Consider the following 21,671-nt stretch of genomic DNA (forward strand, 5'->3'; position numbering starts at 1 on the left):
ATTGGTTTAAATATGTCTCTTTATTACAATATATCAGTATGAATCTCCCAAATGGGTCACAATACCAAATATGCAGTTACTCCTATAAATCAACAACTCAAATTAAGTTCAATGAAACATGTCATTCTATGTATACACAGCATTTCAGTTAACTGACACCACATCAAAAAGTACACTTGTATAAGACAGTATAGACGTCTACAGATGTAGGATCTTAATAATGCTGCAGCAACAGGATTTGAACATTTAGTCCATAATGTTGCTGGCCAAAAGTAGGCTACATGAAAAGTGCAATACTGTTAATATAACTGTGTATTAGTGTGGGTTTTCAGTACATTTATGTAAATCACAAAGCTCATCTGCATTTCCTGCGATGCAGGAAAAACCTCAGCAACAAAAGAGTGACCAAATGAAGATCCTACATCTGTAGCGCTAACAACATTATGCAGGTTGAAGAAAATTATTCTGCTGTTCACTCAGACTCATAATCACAAACTCAAAATCACTCACAAACATTCCATGCAACAAACTGAAATCAAACATTTGGTGGCAATCAGCTCACTCAATCAACATCTTGCTGTGGAAAAGTATCACATTGTTGTTATATGTCTACTCCGGCACAGTGAAAATCTCAAATTACATATAATTCCACATAAAGTGCAGATAAAGTCTTGGAGAATGAAGGGCTCCCAGTAGCCTATGCAGAGCTACACCTGGCTAATCGTCCCGTCCTCATGCGTGCCGATTCGCTGGAAGTCTCTCAAGGTCAAAGTTTGGCTGAGCCCCACCTCAGCCGCTTCCCACCACTCCTCATCAACCCCAACGCCACTGTCCTCTGGGGTCAGCTGATCCAGGACCTCATCGGCTTCAAAGCACCAGCCTGGCCAATCAACGCTGGCGCTATCAGGGAAGGCGGGGCTAGAAGAGAGACGGGGAAAAAAGCTTTTACAATGGAGATAAACTTGTTGGATTGCAAATAGCTTAGTCACAAGATTTGTTTCTGCTTTAGTCTACTTCCATGTTGTTCACTGGAATGTTTGGCATGACATTAACAAAGTAGTTGGCTAAAGTGGACACCATCTGGTGATCAGGCTAGATTGGTTATGATGACATGGTTGTCATGACATGAAACATGTTTATGGGTGGCATGTCATGGTTATGACAGTAAATGCAACTTGCAAGAATAACGATTTCAACATAGAGTGATCCTACACTACATGGTAATCAGCCCAGTAGGTAGAGTGATAAAATAACCCAGAATGAAACTGTTCCATAGTGGCCATCAGCCACCCACACCTATCTGACTGAGTCATTTCAATAGATGAATCTTCAAACTGATCATGCATACTTTGAAGACGTTCTTGTCTTTTATTTCCAACTGAGTTTTGATGTAAAACTCACCTGCTCTTCTTCTCCTCCTCCTCATCTCCGTCCACCCTCTCCTCTATCCATCCCTGATTGACACTGGGGGCCAGCCGTCTGACCAGCTCCACCTCTTCCCACTCAGTCTCTCTATCCCCTTCACTGGGCGACTGGGACAGAGTGGTGGAGAAAGACGGAGAAGGAGGAAGAGCCCATGTTCTGAAGGTTGGAGATTTTCCCTTTCCTTCTCTTCTCCCTCCGTCCTTTCTTCTCTCCTTGGCCCGGTTCAAAATGCTCTCCAGAGGGGAGGGGTGCAAGTATGGATCCAACCCAGGAGGGGGAGAGTGGGCTATTCGCGCGTTGGAGGGCTTGGCTGAGGTCAGAAGAGAACTATATCCTTCTTGGAGGATGATATCTGGTATGGACGCGCTCCTCTGAGTCTTCAACTTAGGCCTTTTTGGGGTGTTGTCTTTTTCTTCAGGGATGTCTTTGGGCAGCTCTGGATCAGAGAAAGCGTGGGGCTCTGGGGAGAACTCTTTCTCTGCAGGCATGTCCCAGAACACCCCTCTGTTCATCTTCAAGGACCCCAGCTTGAGCACCAGGTGAGAGTCAGAGCTCTGTCCTGAGGAACCTGAGTTGTGTTGGTAGGAACCTCTGAGTTTCTGTTTGCAGTCTGAGTCAGAGTTGGAGGAAGAGTTTGTGCGTGGCACAGACTGAGCCATCCCAGAGCTGTCAGACCCACTTTGTGACATCTGAGGGGCAGCAGTCTGCTCAGTGTTTATTGGTCTCCTCCTGCGTAACCGTGGTGAATTCAACTTCCGAGAAAACCTCAATGATTCCGCTAAAGCCTCCTCCTCTCCTGATTGGGTGAGCCACAAGTTTCTCATGGCTTGTTGCTCCACTGACTGGGGGGCAGAATTCCTCCGTGTGGATTTGGCTCGTCCTCCCTGTGAGAGCAATCCTTGGGATTCCATTTGACAAATAGCGATAGAAACTTTTCGATTGTTTTCCCTGCATGGAGAAAGTGGTAAAGTGCTGGATTGGTGTTGGTGGTAGTCTATGTCATAGTCTATGTCAGGATATCCGCCTAGCAACAGGTTGTGTGGCCCGTTGGGTTTGGGTTGAGGTTGGAAGACTGATTGATTATGAATGTCACTGAGCTTGCGTGGTTGTCCTGGCAACATTGCATCTTTATAGTCCACTGGTTCCTGAGTTTGTTGTTCCGCCTCCGTTGCTATGGACACCAATGCTCCATTCACTGATTGGATGAGGAGTTCCTCAACAGGTTTCACCTCCAAAGAGGAAGTGATCTCTGCTTCTGATTGGTCAGGAGGCTGATCTACTGATTCCTCAATGGTCATCTTGGGCTCTGTAGGGGGTGTGGCTTGTTCCTGTAGCTGTAGGTCTCTCTGTTTGGTCTGCAGTCGTCTGCTGGCCTCTGTCTCTCTCAGGCCCTGCAGTGTTTCCTGTCAATAAATGGAAGAAAGAAAGAGGGATAAGAAGAGAGCATCAATATCACTGTATGTTACACATTATGTACATTGTACATCTAATCATTCATTCATTGATTTAATACCAAAGAGACCAAAAGGTAACTACAATAAATCATGTCATTACCACTTTAGTCAGTATTTTTCTGTCTGTTTACCTGTGCCTCGTGGATGGTGAAGACCCATGTAGAGCAGCTCTCTGGGCTGGAGGTGGAGAAGGTGTAGACATTCGTCGCGCAACCCAGAACACTTACCTCCACCACCACAAATGAACCTGGGAGATGGAGAGAGTGGGGAGGAAGAGATAAAGAGAGAACTGTCATTTAAAACTCTACAAATGGTCTCTGTAGCAAGAAACAGAGCAACGTTTCATCTTTCCACTTCTAGGATATGTACTGTGTGGTCAATGACTGTACTCACAGCCATCTTTGAGTGTGTTACAGCGTGTTCTATCCAGGGCCAGTGGGGGGCGAACTACCTTCAGTCTCTCTGCCTTCTTCTGGACCTTGGTCACCAGCAGCACGTCAGAGAAGAGCAGGGCTGTCACCTCCAGCTTCACCACACAACAGTCGCAACAAGCCCACAGAAACATGACATCTACATCTTACATGTTGGTCATTTAGCAGATGCTCTTATCCAGAGCTACTTACAGTTAGTGCATTCATCTTAAGATAGCTAGGGGAGACAACCACATATCACAGTCGTAGTAAGTAAATTTTTTCTCAAAGTAGTTATCATCAAAGTCCGTGCTAATGAGATGATAATATTAGGAAGAATCCTCTACATGGAAGTCAATGTTTCACTGGAACAGAGTGAGATTCTGTCACTCAACCTACCTTGTGATCCTTCCTTCCTCTGATCTTCAGGGTCTCCTCCAATAGCAGCTTGCGTATGACCCCAGGACCCACCCCTCTGACAGGGCACGTTAAATCAAAACTGCAGAACTCTCTGACATGCTGTGGATGACATCAACATTGACTACTCACTGTCTGCGTCACACATTACAGTATCTATATCGTTTTTTAAGGTTGGTGTAGTTTCCTATCCTGTACTCTGTTCCTAGCTTTTTCTTCTCTCTTTCACCTTTTCGATTTCCTCACTCATCCCCTCCATCACATCATATCCCTCTATCTTCTGGGCGGAGAGCGAGAGGGCCAGCTCATCATCCTTAAGCCTCAAGAAGTCATTGATGCTGTGCAGAAAGCCATTAACACAGGCCAACTGGAGGAGAGACAGAGGGGGAGAGGGAAAGAGAGAGAGATAGATGAAGAAAAGAGATAGTGAGTGAGAGAGAGAGAGAAACAGAGAGAAACAGAGAGAGGGATAAAGTGTGTGGGACAGAGAGATTTCCTTAATTTGCCTTTTCATCTTTTACTAGTAGAGGCAATTAGCGATTAGCTAGTAAGAAAATGGCGCTGGAACGCGTAACTTCCTTTTCTAATGAACATGAACAGCCTCAGGCCTGGCAAACTGAATTAAAAGGCATTGATTTAAAAGGCTAGCTCTTCACTCACCATGCCGCTGAGTGTGTGCTGTGTGTGGGGAGCCTGGGTGGTCTTGAGGACAGCCTTCAGCAGCAGGGGGTACTTGGTGATCCTCTGGATGGGTTTGGCCTGCATATCTCCCAGACGCATCCGCTCACACTGGGGGTGTGTCTCCACCCACTATGGACACGGAGAAAAACATTATTTAGTGTCTTCTAGTAGAGTCTTTAGACCTCATACCCAAAGTTATGGCCTTGGTATAACTAATGTAAATACAGGGTTGTTACTGTGTACGAAAAAATATTGTTACATGGTACTGGACAAATTCAAAGGCTTGAAAAACTCCTAATGGAGATTCTTTGAACAATCTGTAAAAGTGCGTAGACAGCAAAAAACAGCCAAAGACACGTTCTAATCTTTAAGAAGACAATGTGCAGGCTAGGCTCTCTGAGTCATTAGGTCAGGGCGTTGGTGTAACAAGTGTTCGGCCTTCAGGATATTACCAATAACAGAAGGCCTGGATATGGTGTTCATCAAAACCACTAGAACATGATCAATAACAGAAGAAGTTCTGCGGATGCTATGACTCAGTTCACTGTTGTTCCAGACAGTGTTACCGTAATAAAGGGTAGTTTGGAGAACCATGTGTGTGACGCAGAGTGACTTTAGGGTGAGAGTGAAAGGGTGTGCATGCAACACCTAAACAAGAAGTGGGCTTGTGTATGAAGTGGTGTGTGTGGATTTGTTTCTGTCTATTGGCAAGGACATTCTCACCTTTACTGTTAAGGCGAGTTCTACCAACAAAATACAACCTAGCTCTCTGGTACCCTGCAAACCATGATCCCTTCTGTGTTTTCCACCCTGAGGTAAACGTAAAGGAGTCTGTTGCACATGTTGTTAATGGTTTCTGTTCATACTGAGACATGACCTAGACATGACCGCCTTGTTGACCTGGTGGCCACGGAGGTGAGACAGGTGGAGTCACCAACCGAACACATACACAAACATTCTCTTGTCAGAGAAGCCTGGTTTGATGTTGATGATCATGTGTTTTCTTGTCTGCTGAATAAGACAGATATTGTTGGTGTGGGGGAGGCCAGAGGGAGGGGCTGATTCTGGAGGTGGGCTGCTCATTGGACTACTACATGGAGCAGTCCTTTTCTGACAAGCTGCTTAAATACCAGCCCCTCGTGTCACTCCTGAACAGCCTCGTAACAGTGCATGCTTGCTACGGTGATATTGGGTAGTCTCTGCCTTGTTCACAGGCTGACAGTACCTGGACTTCAGATAGCAGGCTGATAGCGAGGTACTGCTCTGTGTCAGCAGTCATGGGCAGCCTTGCTGTGTGAAGAAGAAGGTGCTATCTGTTTCCCTAGGTGTCCAGATATTCTTGTCCTGAGATGTTTGTATGAATTATGATTTGTGGATTCAAATAAACTATAAAAAAATGTGTTTGTGTGTGCGTGTGTTTAACTCACCATTAAGTAGGTGTGGAAGTGCAGGTTGGTGTCTGTCAGTTTGCTCGTAAACTCCACTGTGCTCTCCTCCTTCCAACAGTAGTGCAGATAGGTGGAGAATCGCTCAGGGAACTACAGACAGAGGGTGGGGATGGGATTAGACAAAGATTGCTGTAAACAAACATGTTTTAAACTCATGACCCGTGTTTCCATTCCTTCCTTTCACCTCCGTTTGACCCATACTTTTCATCCCATATGTGACCATGGTACTAGATCTGATTGACAGTCAGTACTGAACCTGCAGGCATCCTGCCTCTAACCCCATGGGGTCAAAAGGCTTCCCCGTCCTGCGGACTTCCTGTAACATGGGATACATCACTTCCTGCCAGAAGAGCCGGTGGGCGCTGAGGATGGAGGGAAGGTTGGAGAAGAGGCTCTCAGGTGTCACCTGAAGAAGAGAGGGACAGGAAAAAGAGGGTGATGATACTGCTTTCTTGATTTTGAACCTACAATCTACCCCACACCTCTTGTCATTATGTGTTGAAGTTTGTGGTTGTCTAAAGTCCAAAAAAATATATGATAGTTGTAGACCTTTTGTAATAAAAAAAGATGAAGAGGGTAATTGTTTGACAATGCTGCAGTGTCTAGCTGTAGAACTCTGCAGAACTCACTCCCCCACATTCTCAGATACTTTCCACATTCTCAGCAGGAATTATCTAACATTCTGTTATTGAGCTGAATGTTCCATCTGCCCTGGTGTGTTCTGTGTCAGATAGAGCAGATGTTCTCAGTGTGTTAGTATGTCAGCTCAGCAGTATGTACTGTATGTACAGTATGTTGTACTACAGCAGTCGGTTTCAACTAGGCCCAAGGGCCTCCCCTTGAACTGTATACTGGTTTTAAATTCAACCAAAGGTCAAAGTCATTCATGAAAACACACACACCTGAACCCAGTCAGATCATGCAAGATCCAGCTCAAAGGTACATTCTTTGCAACACATCTATTTGAGTGGTCAGCCGGGAAACACAGATAGGCCCAAAGACCAGAGAGGGAGTTCTAGAGAAAATGTTCCCTACAGAAAACCCTGTGAATGAGAACCCAGCTCATATAGACTGACCTCTAAAAGGAATCCATGCTGGTGCAGGTTGGTAAGAGCTGCCATCACCAACTGAGAAACACAATGACACAAACAAACACGGGCATTGAAAAATGACATTGCAATAAAAGATGCTATACAGATAACAGTTACTATTATCATATTTCTATTATGAATAGCCAGTGGTTGTTATGGACACATCACTGAAAGACATTGATACGTTTTCAGTAATGAGAGTAATGAGAGCAGGGTGTCTGTCTGTCTGTCTGTCTTGTCTTACATCAGTGACAACAGTGAGCTTGTTGATGTAGGTGAGCTCAGTGTGGACCAACTCCCACAGTGCCTCCTGTTGCTGCCTCTGGGTCTTACACATCATCTGATCAGAGAGAGGGAGGGAGGGAGGGAGGGAGGGAGGGAGGGAGGGAGGGAGAGGGAGGGAGGGAGGGAGGGAGGGAGGAAGGAAGGAAGGAAGGAAGGAAGGAAGGAAGGAAGGAAGGAAGGAAGGAAGGAAGGAAGGAAGGAAGGAAGGAAGGAAGGAAGGAAGGAAGGAAGGAAGGAAGGAAGGAAGGAAGGAAGGGGAGGGGAGGGTGGGAGAAAGAGATATGTTGTAAAAGGTAGGGAGAGAGAGAGGGGGTGGGAGAAATATATGTTGTAAAAGGTATGGAGAGAGAGAGGGGGTGGGAGAAATATATGTTGTAAAAGGTAGGGAGAGAGAGAGGGGTGGGAGAAAGAGATATGTTGTAAAAAGTAGGGAGAGAGAGAGGGGGTGGGAGAAAGAGATATGTTGTAAAAGGTAGGGAGAGAGAGAGAGGGTGGGAGAAAGAGATATGTTGTAAAAGGTAGGGAGAGAGAGAGGGGGTGGGAGAAAGAGATATGTTGTAAAAGGTAGGGAGAAAGAGAGGGGGTGGGAGAAAGAGATATGTTGTAAAAGGTAGGGAGAGAGAGAGGGGTGGGAGAAAGAGATATGTTGTAAAAGGTAGGGAGGGAGAGAGAGGGTGGGAGAAAGAGATATGTTGTAAAAGGTAGGGAGAGAGAGAGGGGTGGGAGAAAGAGATATGTTGTAAAAGGTAGGGAGAGAGAGAGGGGTGGGAGAAAGAGATATGTTGTAAAAGGTAGGGAGAGAGAGAGGGGGTGGGAGAAAGAGATATGTTGTAAAAGGTAGGGAGAGAGAGAGGGGTGGGAGAAAGAGATATGTTGTAAAAGGTAGGGAGAGAGAGAGGGGTGGGAGAAAGAGATATGTTGTAAAAGGTAGGGAGAGAGAGAGGGGTGGGAGAAAGAGATATGTTGTAAAAGGTAGGGAGAGAGAGAGGGGTGGGAGAAAGAGATATGTTGTAAAAAGGTAGGGAGGGAGAGAGAGGGTGGGAGAAAGAGATGTTGTAAAAGGTAGGGAGAGAGAGAGGGGTGGGAGAAAGAGATATGTTGTAAAAGGTAGGGAGAGAGAGAGGGGGTGGGAGAAAGAGATATGTTGTAAAAGGTAGGGAGAGAGAGAGGGGTGGGAGAAAGAGATATGTTGTAAAAGGTAGGGAGAGAGAGAGAGGGTGGGAGAAAGAGATATGTTGTAAAAGGTAGGGAGAGAGAGAGGGGTGGGAGAAAGAGATATGTTGTAAAAGGTAGGGAGAGAGAGAGGGGGTGGGAGAAAGAGATATGTTGTAAAAGGTAGGGAGAGAGAGAGGGGTGGGAGAAAGAGATATGTTGTAAAAGGTAGGGAGGGAGAGAGAGGGTGGGAGAAAGAGATATGTTGTAAAAGGTAGGGAGAGAGAGAGGGGTGGGAGAAAGAGATATGTTGTAAAAGGTAGGGAGAGAGAGAGGGGGTGGGAGAAAGAGATATGTTGTAAAAGGTAGGGAGAGAGAGAGGGGTGGGAGAAAGAGATATGTTGTAAAAGGTAGGGAGAGAGAGAGGGGGTGGGAGAAAGAGATATGTTGTAAAAGGTAGGGAGAGAGAGAGGGGTGGGAGAAAGAGATATGTTGTAAAAAGGTAGGGAGAGAGAGAGGGGGTGGGAGAAAGAGATATGTTGTAAAAGGTAGGGAGAGAGAGAGGGGGTGGGAGAAAGAGATATGTTGTAAAAGGTAGGGAGGGAGAGAGAGGGTGGGAGAAAGAGATGTTGTAAAAGGTAGGGAGAGAGAGAGGGGGTGGGAGAAAGAGATATGTTGTAAAAGGTAGGGAGAGAGAGAGGGGGTGGGAGAAAGAGATATGTTGTAAAAGGTAGGGAGAGAGAGAGGGGTGGGAGAAAGAGATATGTTGTAAAAGGTAGGGAGAGAGAGAGGGGGTGGGAGAAAGAGATATGTTGTAAAAGGTAGGGAGAGAGAGAGGGGGTGGGAGAAAGAGATATGTTGTAAAAGGTAGGGAGAGAGAGAGGGGGTGGGAGAAAGAGATATGTTGTAAAAGGTAGGGAGAGAGAGAGGGGTGGGAGAAAGAGATATGTTGTAAAAGGTAGGGAGAGAGAGAGGGGGTGGGAGAAAGAGATATGTTGTAAAAGGTAGGGAGAGAGAGAGGGGTGGGAGAAAGAGATATGTTGTAAAAGGTAGGGAGAGAGAGAGGGGTGGGAGAAAGAGATATGTTGTAAAAAGGTAGGGAGAGAGAGAGGGGTGGGAGAAAGAGATATGTTGTAAAAGGTAGGGAGAGAGAGAGGGGGTGGGAGAAAGAGATATGTTGTAAAAGGTAGGGAGAGAGAGAGGGGGTGGGAGAAAGAGATATGTTGTAAAAGGTAGGGAGAGAGGGGGGTGGGAGAAAGAGATATGTTGTAAAAGGTAGGGAGAGAGAGAGGGGTGGGAGAAAGAGATATGTTGTAAAAGGTAGGGAGAGAGGGGGGTGGGACAAAGAGATATGTTGTAAAAGGTAGGGAGAGAGAGAGGGGTGGGAGAAAGAGATATGTTGTAAAAGGTAGGGAGAGAGAGGGGGGTGGGAGAAAGAGATATGTTGTAAAAGGTAGGGAGAGAGAGAGGGGTGGGAGAAAGAGATATGTTGTAAAAGGTAGGGAGAGAGAGAGGGGTGGGAGAAAGAGATATGTTGTAAAAGGTAGGGAGAGAGAGAGGGGTGGGAGAAAGAGATATGTTGTAAAAGGTAGGGAGAGAGAGAGGGGGTGGGAGAAAGAGATATGTTGTAAAAGGTAGGGAGAGAGAGAGAGGGTGGGAGAAAGAGATATGTTGTAAAAGGTAGGGAGAGAGGGGGGGTGGGAGAAAGAGATATGTTGTAAAAGGTAGGGAGAGAGAGAGGGGTGGGAGAAAGAGATATGTTGTAAAAGGTAGGGAGAGAGAGAGAGGGTGGGAGAAAGAGATATGTTGTAAAAGGTAGGGAGAGAGGGGGTGGGAGAAAGAGATATGTTGTAAAAGGTAGGGAGGGATCGTTCATATTAACTAGATGATATGCCCATCATGACTTGCATTTATCAGTAGGTAAATATGGTTACCGAGTGATTGTGTACTATGTCAGTCCAGTTGTTCTCCAGTGTGGGTCCTGTCCCCTCCTCCCCCCAGCTCCTGTTCAGACACACTGGTACTGGGAACACCTCCAGAGCCCGCTTCAGAGCATCCAACTGCCCTGCACCCTGACAGAGAGAAAGAGAGAGAGCGAGTGTGTGAGAGGGGGAGAGATTATATATACACACACACACACACACACACACACACACACACACACACACACACACACACACACACACACACACACACACACACACACACACATATATATATAAATGGGCCCATCGCAGAGATGCTTGAGTGAACAATTGTAGTGTGCATTTGCACAACTCTTATTTTCAGTATGTGGACAGTGGCACTGGCTGTGCATGTCTGTGCATGTGGGTATCAGGGTGTATTCATGTGTGTAGAGGACGAGTTAAGTGCGTGGGAGGAAAGTACCTCAGGCATGGGGCTCTTTTCAGTCACTCCCTGGCTGAACAGGACCTGTCTCAGTGCTGCTCGGGGTTTGAAACTTCCAGACACTCCCTTACTCACCGTGGTATAGTCCGCCACCACTTTCTGCTTCAGCTTCCTCTGAAAATGATGGAGAATATAATGTAAATATACAGTTTGTGTCTGCTGTGGTAGCCTGAATATTAGGAAGTCCACATAGCCTTCTGGTTGGCTGGGTGAAGTTTCTACCATTTGGCTTCAGGATGTAGATTAAGTGTCATGGGGGCCTCAAATTTAGGGATGATTTCAAACTGATCTTGCATCTACAAACAGAAGCTGAAGTTCATAGCCCTCACATGGTATCCCACAGTATTGAATCTGCGTTTGTCTGCTGACACCCTGTGGTTGGTAGTTGTCTCTGCAGCCAGAGTTAGTCCATCTGTCACGCCCGCCTCTCTGTCCACCTCCCTCTGTCTCTCCCCCTCTCCTCCATTCCTCCACTGCTCCACCACTTCCTCTGGCTGAGTCACATCACCTCCCCTTCCTTCGTTGAAAGAGGTTGTTGCTTTTGAGGAAAGGCTGAAGAGATAAGAGAGCATAAACACAATGATGATGACAATGATTACCTCAATGCAATGATGAACGCATTGTCAGGTACGCATGCTAGCAGTAAGGTGGAAATAACAGAGATGACAGGAATAGCCTCAGTGAGACAAGGTGAAGAACTCTAGACAATCTGACACTGGTCGAGTCACACAGGGCTCTCAGCTTTAGTTACAGTATGACCAAGGTGAAACCTCAAAAACAACTTCACCTTACACAAATACACCAACTACAGTATGTCCTCCAAGGGCTTTGGGTTAACCAGCAAAACTGTACCTTGAGTTCCCAGCCATACATCCATCACACCAAAGACATCAACCTACAGTAATCTAGAGCAGGGCTTCCCAAACTGGGTCATGGGGCCCTCCCTGGGTGCATGTTTTGGTTTTTACCCTAGCACTACACAGCTGATTCAAATAACCAACTCATCATTATCTAGAGCTTTAAAGCAGTGAATAACACACCCATGATACGAGATACACACACACTGCATACTTTCAGAGAGCGTAACTAGTCTCTCTCACACATACACACACAATCCCCGCCACAGTGCCGAACATCAAAATGTCTGCTCCATGACGTCAGTGATTTAACCACAGACACTCATGACTGACCCACTCTGCCCATTCATCACCATTTACCCACTGTTGTCTTAGCTCTCCTGATCAAAACCTGTGATTGCTTTATGGCTCTCTCTAATGTCAATATGCCTTGTCTACTGCTGTCTCGGCTAGTTCTTATTGTTTTATTTCACTGTAGAGCCCTCAGTCCCGCACAACATGCCTTAGATAGCTCTTTTGTTCCACCCCACACACATGTGGAGACCTCACCTGGCTTAACTGGTGCCTCCAGAGACAAAACCTCTCTCATCGTCACTCAACGCCTAGGTTTACCTCCACTGTACTCACATCCTACCATACCATTGTCTGTAAATTATGCCCTGAATCTATTCTACCACACCCAGAAAGCTGCTCCTTTTATTCTCTGTCCCCAGCGCACTACACTAGACTATCCTACTCCTCCTCTGTTCCTCTGGTGATGTAGAGGTTAACCCAGGCCCTGTAGCCTCCAGTTCCACTCCTATTCCCCAGGCGCTATCATTTGTTGACTTCTGTAACCGTAAAAAAGCCTTGGTTACATACATGTTAACATCAGAAGCCTCCTCCCTAAATTTGTTTTATTCAATGCTTTAGCACACTCCTCCAACCCTAATGTCTAGCCGTGTCTGAATCCTGGCTTAGGAAGGCCACCAAAAATTCAGAAATTTCCATCCCCAACTACAACATTTTCCGCCAAGATAGAACTGCCAAAGGGGGAGGAGTTGAAATCTACTGCAGAGATAGCCTGCAGAGTTCTGTCTTACTATCCAGGTCTGTGCCCAAACAGTTCGAGGTTCTACTTTTAAAAATCCACCTTTCCAGAAATAAGTCTCTCACTGTTGCCGCTTGTTACAGACCCCCCTCAGCCCCCAGCTGTGCCCTGGAAACCATATGTGAATTAATTGCCCCCCCATTTGTCTTCAGAGTTTGTACTGTTAGGTGACCTAAACTGGGATATGCGTAACACCCCGGCCACCCCACAATCTAAGCTAGATGCCCTCAATCTCACACAAATTATCAAGGAACCTACCAGGTACAACCCTAAATCTGTAAACACGGGCACCCTCATAGATATCATCTTGGCCCGGTCACAGTTGTAAATGAGAACTTGTTCTCAACTAGCTTACCTGGTTAAATATATATATATATATATATATATATTTTTTAAAACACAGTGTCTAAAGAAGGGCCAGACGTATACAGAATGGTGTCGTCTGCGTAGAGGTGGATCAGGGAATCACCCGCAGCAAGAGCGACATCATTGACGTATACAGAGAAAAGAGTCGGCCCGAGAATTGAACCCTCTGGCACCCCCATAGAGACTGCCAGAGGTCCAGACAACAGGCTCTCCAATTTGACACACTGAACTCTATCAGTGAAGTAGTTGGTGATCCAGGCAAGGCAGTCATTTGAGAAACCAAGGCTGTTGAGTCTGCCGATAAGAATGCAGTGATTGACAGAGTCAAAAGCCTTGGCCAGGTCGATGAAGACGGCTGCACAGTTTTGTCTTTTATCGATGGCGGTTATGATATCGTTTAGGACCTTGAGCGTGGCTGAGGTGCACCCATGACCAGCTCGGAAACCAGATTGCATAGCGGAGAAGGTATGGTCGGATTCGGAATGGTCGGTGATCTGTTTGTTAACTTGGCTTTCGAAGACTTTAGAAAGGCAGGGTAGCAGCTTAGCCCTATTTTCATGCCAATGCTGGAGGATTTTTTCCAGACTCAATGCACACAGCTCGCATTACAGTGTTTCTCAAAAAAGACAAGGACCCTCTATCCTGCTCGTCCTTCCGGCCCATAAGCTTGTTGGATTTCGACTACAAAATAGTTACCAAATTGCTCGCCAAAAGACTAAACACTCTTCTTCCCAAAATAATAAAAGCGGACCAAACTGGATTTATTAGAGACAGACACTCTTCTGATAACATTCGCCGTCTTTTTGATATTATTGATCAAGTAAATGCACAGAAGACCCCTGTCCTGCTGGCTTCACTGGATGCTGAGAAGGCGTTCGACAGGATGGAGTAGAAAAGTTCAATATGGGCCCAAACTTTATTAAATGGATCAAATCACTATACTCTCATCCAAATGCCATGGTGACTACAAACAGACTGAACTCTGACAGATTCCCTTTGGGATGGGGCACAAGACGAGGGTGCTCGCTGTCCCCCCTGCTCTACTTGTTGGGGGCGGAGCCTCTGGCAGAGTTGATAAGGAGCAATCCAAGTATTATGGGTGTTTCTGCAGGCGGCATGCAGCACAAGATTTCACTCTACGTGGATGACGTATTGCTCTACATATCCAACCCTGAGAAATCCCTCCCATTTTAGACACAATTGCTCAGTATGGCAAGTTTTCAGGTTATAAGATAAATTTTAACAAATCCACTGTCTGCCCTCTCAATATTACACTCACCAGCTCTATGAAGACACTATGTCCATTCCAATGGAAGACACAGGGTTTTCAATACCTTGGGATCTTCATAACACCAGATCTGAATAGCCTTTTCAAGGAAAATGATCTTCCACTCCTGGATCGAATCAAGAACGATCTCCAAACCTGGATCTCCCTCCCAATTAGCTTAGTAGGAAGAATTAATGTCATCCGTATGAACATCCTCCCTAGACTGAACTATTTCAGATGCTCCCATGCTATCTCCCAGTTTCCTTTTTCAAAACAACTAACCAAAGCATCACCAAATTTATATGGGGCAATAAAAAACCTGGGATCAAGTTCTCCACTCTATCTAAACCTGAACCTAAGGGTGGTCTTGCCCTTCCCTCCCTTCAATTGTACTACTGGTCTGCCCAAATCCGCAACATGCTAACATGGATCACAAACAGACAAGAGTCAACGTGGATTCAGATAGAAGCCCAATCCTGTGGTTCATTGCCCCTAAACTCAATTATATTCATTAATAATTTTAGTGAAGTGGGCAACATAGCCAAAACCTTTGTGATTTACAGCACCCTACTAGAGTGGAGGGACTGTAAGAAATACCTGGGCATTTCCTCCCAAATATGTTCTCACTCGCCTAGGTTCGAGTTGCCAAACATCAGCCTCGAAGCCTTAATGACTTGGAGAAGATCTGCAAAGAGGAGTGGGACAAAATCCCTCCTGAGATGTGTGCAAACCTGGTGGCCAACTACAAGAAACGTCTGACCTCTGTGATTGCCAACAAGGGTTTTGCCACCAAGTACTAAGTCATGTTTTGCAGAGGGGTCAAATACTTATTTCCCTCATTAAAATGCAAATCAATTTATAACATTTTTGACATGCGTTTTTCTGGATTTTTTTCTTGTTATTCTGTCTCTCACTGTTCAAATTAAACCTACCATTAAAATTATAGACTGATCATTTCTTTGTCAGTGGGCAAACGTACAAAATCAGCAGGGGATGAAATACTTTTTCCCTCTCTGTATATATATATATATATATATATATATTTTTTTTTTTTTATTTTTTATTTTTATATATATATTATTTTATTATTATTATTATTTATTGTTTAATATTTTAATATTTATTATTATTTTTATTTATTTTTTAAGTATGTCACATCTGTGAATGTGGAATGTGTTTTGTTGGTTGATTGAAAAACAAGAAAACTTAATAAAACTTTAAATTGAAAAAAAAGAAAGGCAGGGTAGGATAGATATAGGTCTGTAACAGTTTGGGTCTAGGGAGTCTCCCCCTTTGAAGAGGGGGATGACTGCGGAAGCTTTCCAATCTTTAGTGATCTCAGACAATACGAAACAGAGGTTGAACAGGCTAGTAACAGGGGTTGCCACAATTGCGGTGGATCATTTTAAAAGAGAGGGTCCAGATTGTCTAGCCCAGCTGATTTGTAGGGGTCCAGATTTTACTCTGGATGGTTCTGACCTAGAATATGTGGACAACTACAAATACCTAGGTATCTGGTTAGACTGTAAACTCTCCTTCCAGACTCACATTAAGCATCTCCAATCCAAAATGAAATCTAGAATCGGCTTCCTATTGCGCAACAAAGCATCCTTCACTCATGTTGCCAAACATACCCTTGTAAAACTGACTATCCTACCGATCCTTGACTTCGGCAATGCCATTTACAAAATAGCTTCCAACACTCTACTCAGCAAATTGGATACAGTCTATCACAGTGCCATCCACTTTGTCACCAAAGCCCGTTATACCACCCACCACTGTGACCTGTATGCCCTCGTTGGCTGGCCCTCGCTTCATATTCGTCGCCAGACCCACTGGCTCCAGGTCATCTATAAGTCTATGCTAGGTAACGCTCCGCCTTATCTCAGCTCACTGGTCACGATAACAAAATCCACCCATGGTACGCGCTCCAGCAGGTAGATCTCACTGGTCATCCCCAAAGCCAACACCTCCTTTGGTCGCCTTTCCTTCCAGTTCTCTGCTGCCAATGACTGGAACGAATTGCAAAAATAACTAAAGCTGGAGACATATTTTTCTCAGTAACTTTAAACATCAGCTATCTGAGCAGCTAACCGATCGCTGCAGCTGTACATAGCCCATCTGTAAATAGCCCACCCAATCTACCTACCTCATCCCCATATTGTTTTTATTTACTTTCTGCTCTTTTGCACACCAGTATTTCTACTTGCACATCATCATCTGCTCATCTATCACTCCAGTGTTTATTTGCTAAACTGTAATTACTTTGCTACTATGGCCTATTTATTGTCATACCTCCCCAATCTTACTACATTTGCACACACTGTATATAGATTTTTCTATTGTGTTATTGACTGTACGTTTGTTTATCCCATGTGTAACTCATTTTTTTAGTAATTTAGCAGACGCTCTTATCCAGAGTGACTTACAGTAGTGAATGAATACATTTCAATTCATTTCATACATATTTTCCCCCGTACTGGCCCCCTGTGGGAATCGAACCCACAACCCTGGCGTTGCAAACACCATTGTAAACACCATGCTCTACCAACTGAGCCACAGGGAGGCTAACTCTGTGTTATTGTTTTTGTCGCACTGCTTTGCTTTATCTTAGCCAGGTCCCAGTTGTAAATGAGAACTTGTTCTCAACTGGCCTACCTGGTTAAATAAAAAAACAATTTTAAACTATGTTAACCAACTGTTTACATCCACTATATCTCACTAGTAAAAATCCATTAATGCTGGTGACTTCAAGTATCATTGAAACACACTCGTCTTTTTGGGTTGACACCTGTTGGTCTGTGTTAGTTCTGAGGGGAACCTCAAATCAACACACAGCATAAAACTAACACATTACAACACAATATAAGTATACTGATTATTATACAAAGAAGAAACGTCAGATTGTCAAGGCATTGATTAAGTGTAATAATAAAAGATACAATGTTCCATTGTGTCTTCACAAGTCTACTTCTACGGTAATAAAATAAAGTAAAATTAATTACCTGGGTTTGGTTGGATCCATCTTGATTCAGACAGTCATCTTTCTTTTCTGTTGGCTCTCTCACTCTTTCTCTCTTTGATTCAGTCCCTCCCTATCCTGCCTCCTTCCCTCCCTTTCTCTAGCACCCCTGCCCTCTAACTGGCCTGACGAGAACAACAGGATTCCTAAAATAACTCACCTGCGCTACGGCCTAGTTAATGTGTAGCAGTGGTATTTGTTATGAGGGTGGCGCTGATTCATTTATTTTGACTAGATGGTTTGTGTTGTTTCATGTCAATCAGTGATATCGATCATTCTGAGGAGGTAATAGTTCTACAGGAAGTGATCATGTCCTCTAAAACCCTGTCTGAGGAGCCTCTACCTAGAGAGACGTGAAGAGCACCACCTATAAGGTTTATAAAACAGAGAGTGAGACACAGAATGGTAGTTGACTGAGGAACGAGGTGATTGAAAAAGATTACAAATGTCAAATGACAGACAGATCAGCAGACATGAAGAGGACGTGGGAAGGGAAGTGGAAAAGGTTAGAGAGGGGATGTGTCGACAGGTGAAGAGAGGGAGGGAGAGAGAGGACAGGGTAATGATAAAAAGAGAGCCAAAGACAGAGAGGGAGCGTGAGAAGTATAATTGAATAAGTTAATGCTACGTCGAGGAATGCAGAGACTACATATCAGAAGTTATACACACCATTACACCGTCATACACACACACAGACCACACAGCCAGACATGCAATTAATGAGCAAGAAAACAAAGCTATACATAATATATGCTGAAGTCATACACTGAATAGAACAGTAGCTAACACTTAGTCATACACTGAATAGAACAGTAGCTAACACAGTCATACACTGAATAGAACAGTAGCTAACAGTCATACACTGAATAGAACAGTAGCTAACAGTCATACACTGAATAGAACAGTAGCTAACACAGTCATACACTGAATAGAACAGTAGCTAACACAGTCATACACTGAATAGAACAGTAGCTAACAGTCATACACTGAATAGAACAGTAGTTAACACTTACAGTCATACACTGAATAGAACAGTAGCTAACACTTACAGTCATACACTGAATAGAACAGTAGCTAACACAGTCATACACTGAATAGAACAGTAGCTAACAGTCATACACTGAATAGAACAGTAGCTAACAGTCATACACTGAATAGAACAGTAGCTAACACAGTCATACACTGAATAGAACAGTAGCTAACACAGTCATACACTGAATAGAACAGTAGCTAACAGTCATACACTGAATAGAACAGTAGTTAACACTTACAGTCATACACTGAATAGAACAGTAGCTAACACTTAGTCATACACTGAATAGAACAGTAGCTAACACAGTCATACACTGAATAGAACAGTAGCTAACACAGTCATACACTGAATAGAACAGTAGCTAACACTTACAGTCATACACTGAATAGAACAGTAGCTAACACTTACAGTCATACACTGAATAGAACAGTAGCTAACACAGTCATACACTGAATAGAACAGTAGCTAACACAGTCATACACTGAATAGAACAGTAGCTAACACTTACCGTCATACACTGAATAGAACAGTAGTTAACACAGTCATACACTGAATAGAACAGTAGCTAACACAGTCATACACTGAATAGAACAGTAGCTAACACTTACAGTCATACACTGAATAGAACAGTAGCTAACAGTCATACACTGAATAGAACAGTAGCTAACACTTACAGTCATACACTGAATAGAACAGTCGCTAACACTTACAGTCATAATAACAACTGCATACCAGGTCATTTTTACAAGGGATTGTTTATTTTAAAAATATATACAATTGATCAACTTTGTTCATACCTTAATCAAAACAAATCAATGCCTGGATATACGGTATGTGATTTGAGAATAAAACTAGTTCGTCTTTAGTAAAATCACCTGTAACAATTAAATGTTAAAAAGTGCTGTAAAATATGATAAAATACAATACATGGCATTTCACTGTACTTGTGCACCTGACATTAAAAACTAGAAACGTGAGTGCTATCTATCTATCCATCCATCCATCTACCCATCCCTAGTTTCCATGTTAAGTCTCCCAGAGATCAGTCAGCCCTGCAGAGTGACAGGTGTGTCCTCTGACTAAGTGATCCTGAATAATGGGAGCATGATGATGGGGCTTTAAGGAATGTCAATAACTCAGGGATAACACCTGCAGAAGACCCGTCTGTGCCCTAACAGTACTGACACAACTACTACTGTACAGATATAAGAATCAATCACTTGTGGTGATCAAAAGCCATGGCAGAGAGACAACCTAGATGGGTGTGATTGTTCGAGGAGGAATGCACTGTACACTGAATAGTAAAGAAATATGACAGATTGATACATCCCTAGCCTATTTTGTAAAACAAGAATATGCACATCAAGACAGTAGTAAAAGACAGCAAAACTACAGTAGTTTGATCTTCATGCCCAAGCAGCAACTTATCAAAGAACCATTCAAATATACAGAATCCTCCTATGCAGTATTAATAACCATATACAAACCAATACAAAGACTTGAAATATGACATATAATGCTAATATCTTTTTGATATGTTTGTGGTTGATTAATGCAAGATAGAGACAGGGAAGATAAAAGCTAAACAGATTCCTATCGAAATATTAGCTTGAGTACTACTGCAACACCATTAAATAATACATTTACATTTACATTTTAGGCATCCTTATCCAGAGCGATTTACAGGAGCAAGTATGGTCAAGTGCCTTGCTCAATGGCACAGACAGATTCTTTTCACCTTATCAGCTCAGGGATTCGAACCAGCAACCTTTCAGTTACTGGCTACCTATCGCCACCTAATACTCAGTAATATAGAACTGTAATACTATAGATGGGTGTTAAATCTGTATTACTCTAAACACCGTGTTTAACTCAATTGTTAGTGTGGTTCTCATACCTGTGTGTGACACATTACAAGTTTGCCTGTTTTACAAACAGCACTGTCTAAAACTGCTTTTTATAAACATACGATTCCTCATTGGTTCGAATGTGCAAAGAATATATATATATATATTTGAAAAACATATAAGAACAGTATGGTTGCTAATCAATAATCAGCCTCATTGCCAAAAGGTTATATAATACATTATGACATTTATGAAAGCATGGCAACACTTCCACCTTAGTCTATCAGATCTGGACCAGGTGGAACAACTACCATATTGCTTACACTGCACCAATCCTATTCTCTCAGGTCTACACAAGTGAGGTCAGGGACAAGGGGATGTGTCTGTGTGTCTGACTTTCTCTCTCTCCCCATTAGCACCTCCCCTATTTCTCTCTCCCTCCCCTAATTATCCTATACATATGATGAATAGTCTTGGTCCCTCTCGGTTTCTCTTTTGATTCGACATAGAGAAGAGAAACCTGGGTCCCCTACTTGGTCTATACAGTCTGCATCTCTCTCCCTCTACTGATCTCTATACTTGGTCTCCAGCTCCTCTGCAGTCCCTCCCAGGTCCATGTCTCTCAGCTTATCCAGCAGGTGGTACAGTAGAGGGCGTGCTAGCACCTCTCCCCCTCCCTGCGCATTTCCCTTAGCCCAGACCCTCAGCATCTGGTACTGGGCTTCCTTAGTGTCACGGAGGTGGTCATTCTCAGCCCTCTCTATCACTATGTCACTCACACCCAGCGAACGCACCAGCTCCTTCACATGACGTGGGGGGACTTGGTCCAACACCGAGTAGATCAACTCAGAGACTGGATGGAGAGAGGAACAGAGAGGTGATAGGGTAGAGAGATTAAAATAGAGTTCAATTTTATTTATTTATTTTATTTCACCTTTATTTAACCAGGTAGGCAAGTTGAGAACAAGTTCTCATTTACAATTGCGACCTGGCCAAGATAAAGCAAAGCAGTTCGACAACATACAAAAACACAGAGTTACACATGGAGTAAAACAACATACAATCAATGATGCAGTAGAAAAAAAATAATAAATAAATAAATAAATAAATAAATAAATATATGACTATATACAATGTGAGCAAATGATGTGAGATAAGGGAGGTAAAGGCAAAAAATGCCATGGTGGAAAAGTAAATAAAGTATAGCAAGAAAAAACACTGGAATGGTAGATTTGTAGTTTGAAGAAAGTTCAGAGATAAAATATAAATAATATGGTGCAAAGGAGCAAAATAAATAAATACAGTAGGGGAAGAGGTAGTAGTTTGGGCTAAATTATAGATGGGCTATGTACAGGTGCAGTGATCTGTGAGCTGCTCTGACAGCTGGTGCTTAAAGCTAGTGAGGGAGATAAGTGTT

General features: G+C 43.7%; 2 protein-coding genes and 1 non-coding gene across 5 annotated transcripts in view; all 3 read right to left on the reverse strand.

Moving 5' to 3' along the window:
• Position 1: 1 nt before the first annotated feature.
• On the reverse strand, positions 2 to 17,612 carry LOC106605732 (pleckstrin homology domain-containing family G member 6). Of its 2 annotated transcripts, none has more exons than XM_045718754.1 (15): positions 17,358 to 17,612; positions 11,102 to 11,324; positions 10,848 to 10,886; positions 10,298 to 10,435; positions 7,171 to 7,266; positions 6,912 to 6,962; positions 6,092 to 6,241; positions 5,815 to 5,925; positions 4,367 to 4,516; positions 3,936 to 4,073; positions 3,689 to 3,808; positions 3,273 to 3,405; positions 3,011 to 3,126; positions 1,402 to 2,828; positions 2 to 918 (listed from the first exon to the last, which is right to left on the reverse strand). In XM_045718754.1, exons 1-15 carry the CDS (start codon positions 17,375 to 17,377, stop codon positions 708 to 710), a joined length of 3,123 nt encoding a protein of 1,040 aa, XP_045574710.1. In that variant the 5' UTR covers positions 17,378 to 17,612; the 3' UTR covers positions 2 to 707. The 2 variants fall into 2 exon arrangements, with proteins under 2 accessions (XP_045574710.1, XP_045574709.1); XM_045718753.1 differs by having other exon boundaries at positions 10,752 to 10,886.
• Positions 16,834 to 16,920, reverse strand: trnav-uac (transfer RNA valine (anticodon UAC)). Its single transcript is given in 2 exon segments — positions 16,834 to 16,869; positions 16,882 to 16,920. It is a non-coding gene; the product is annotated as a tRNA-Val (tRNA).
• A 1,531-nt stretch (positions 17,613 to 19,143) lies between the features above and the next one.
• tnr1a (Tumor necrosis factor receptor superfamily member 1A) overlaps positions 19,144 to 21,671 on the reverse strand; it is a 12,388-nt gene continuing 9,860 nt past the window's right edge. For both annotated transcript variants that reach the window (NM_001141773.1, XM_045717705.1), the window contains one exon: positions 19,144 to 21,107. In NM_001141773.1, the coding sequence (NP_001135245.1) occupies positions 20,818 to 21,107 (290 nt within the window). In that variant the 3' untranslated portion in view covers positions 19,144 to 20,817. The remainder of the gene's footprint in view (positions 21,108 to 21,671) is intronic.

Source organism: Salmo salar, chromosome ssa05 (genome assembly GCF_905237065.1).
Source record: "Salmo salar chromosome ssa05, Ssal_v3.1, whole genome shotgun sequence".
NCBI lineage: Eukaryota > Metazoa > Chordata > Actinopteri > Salmoniformes > Salmonidae > Salmo > Salmo salar.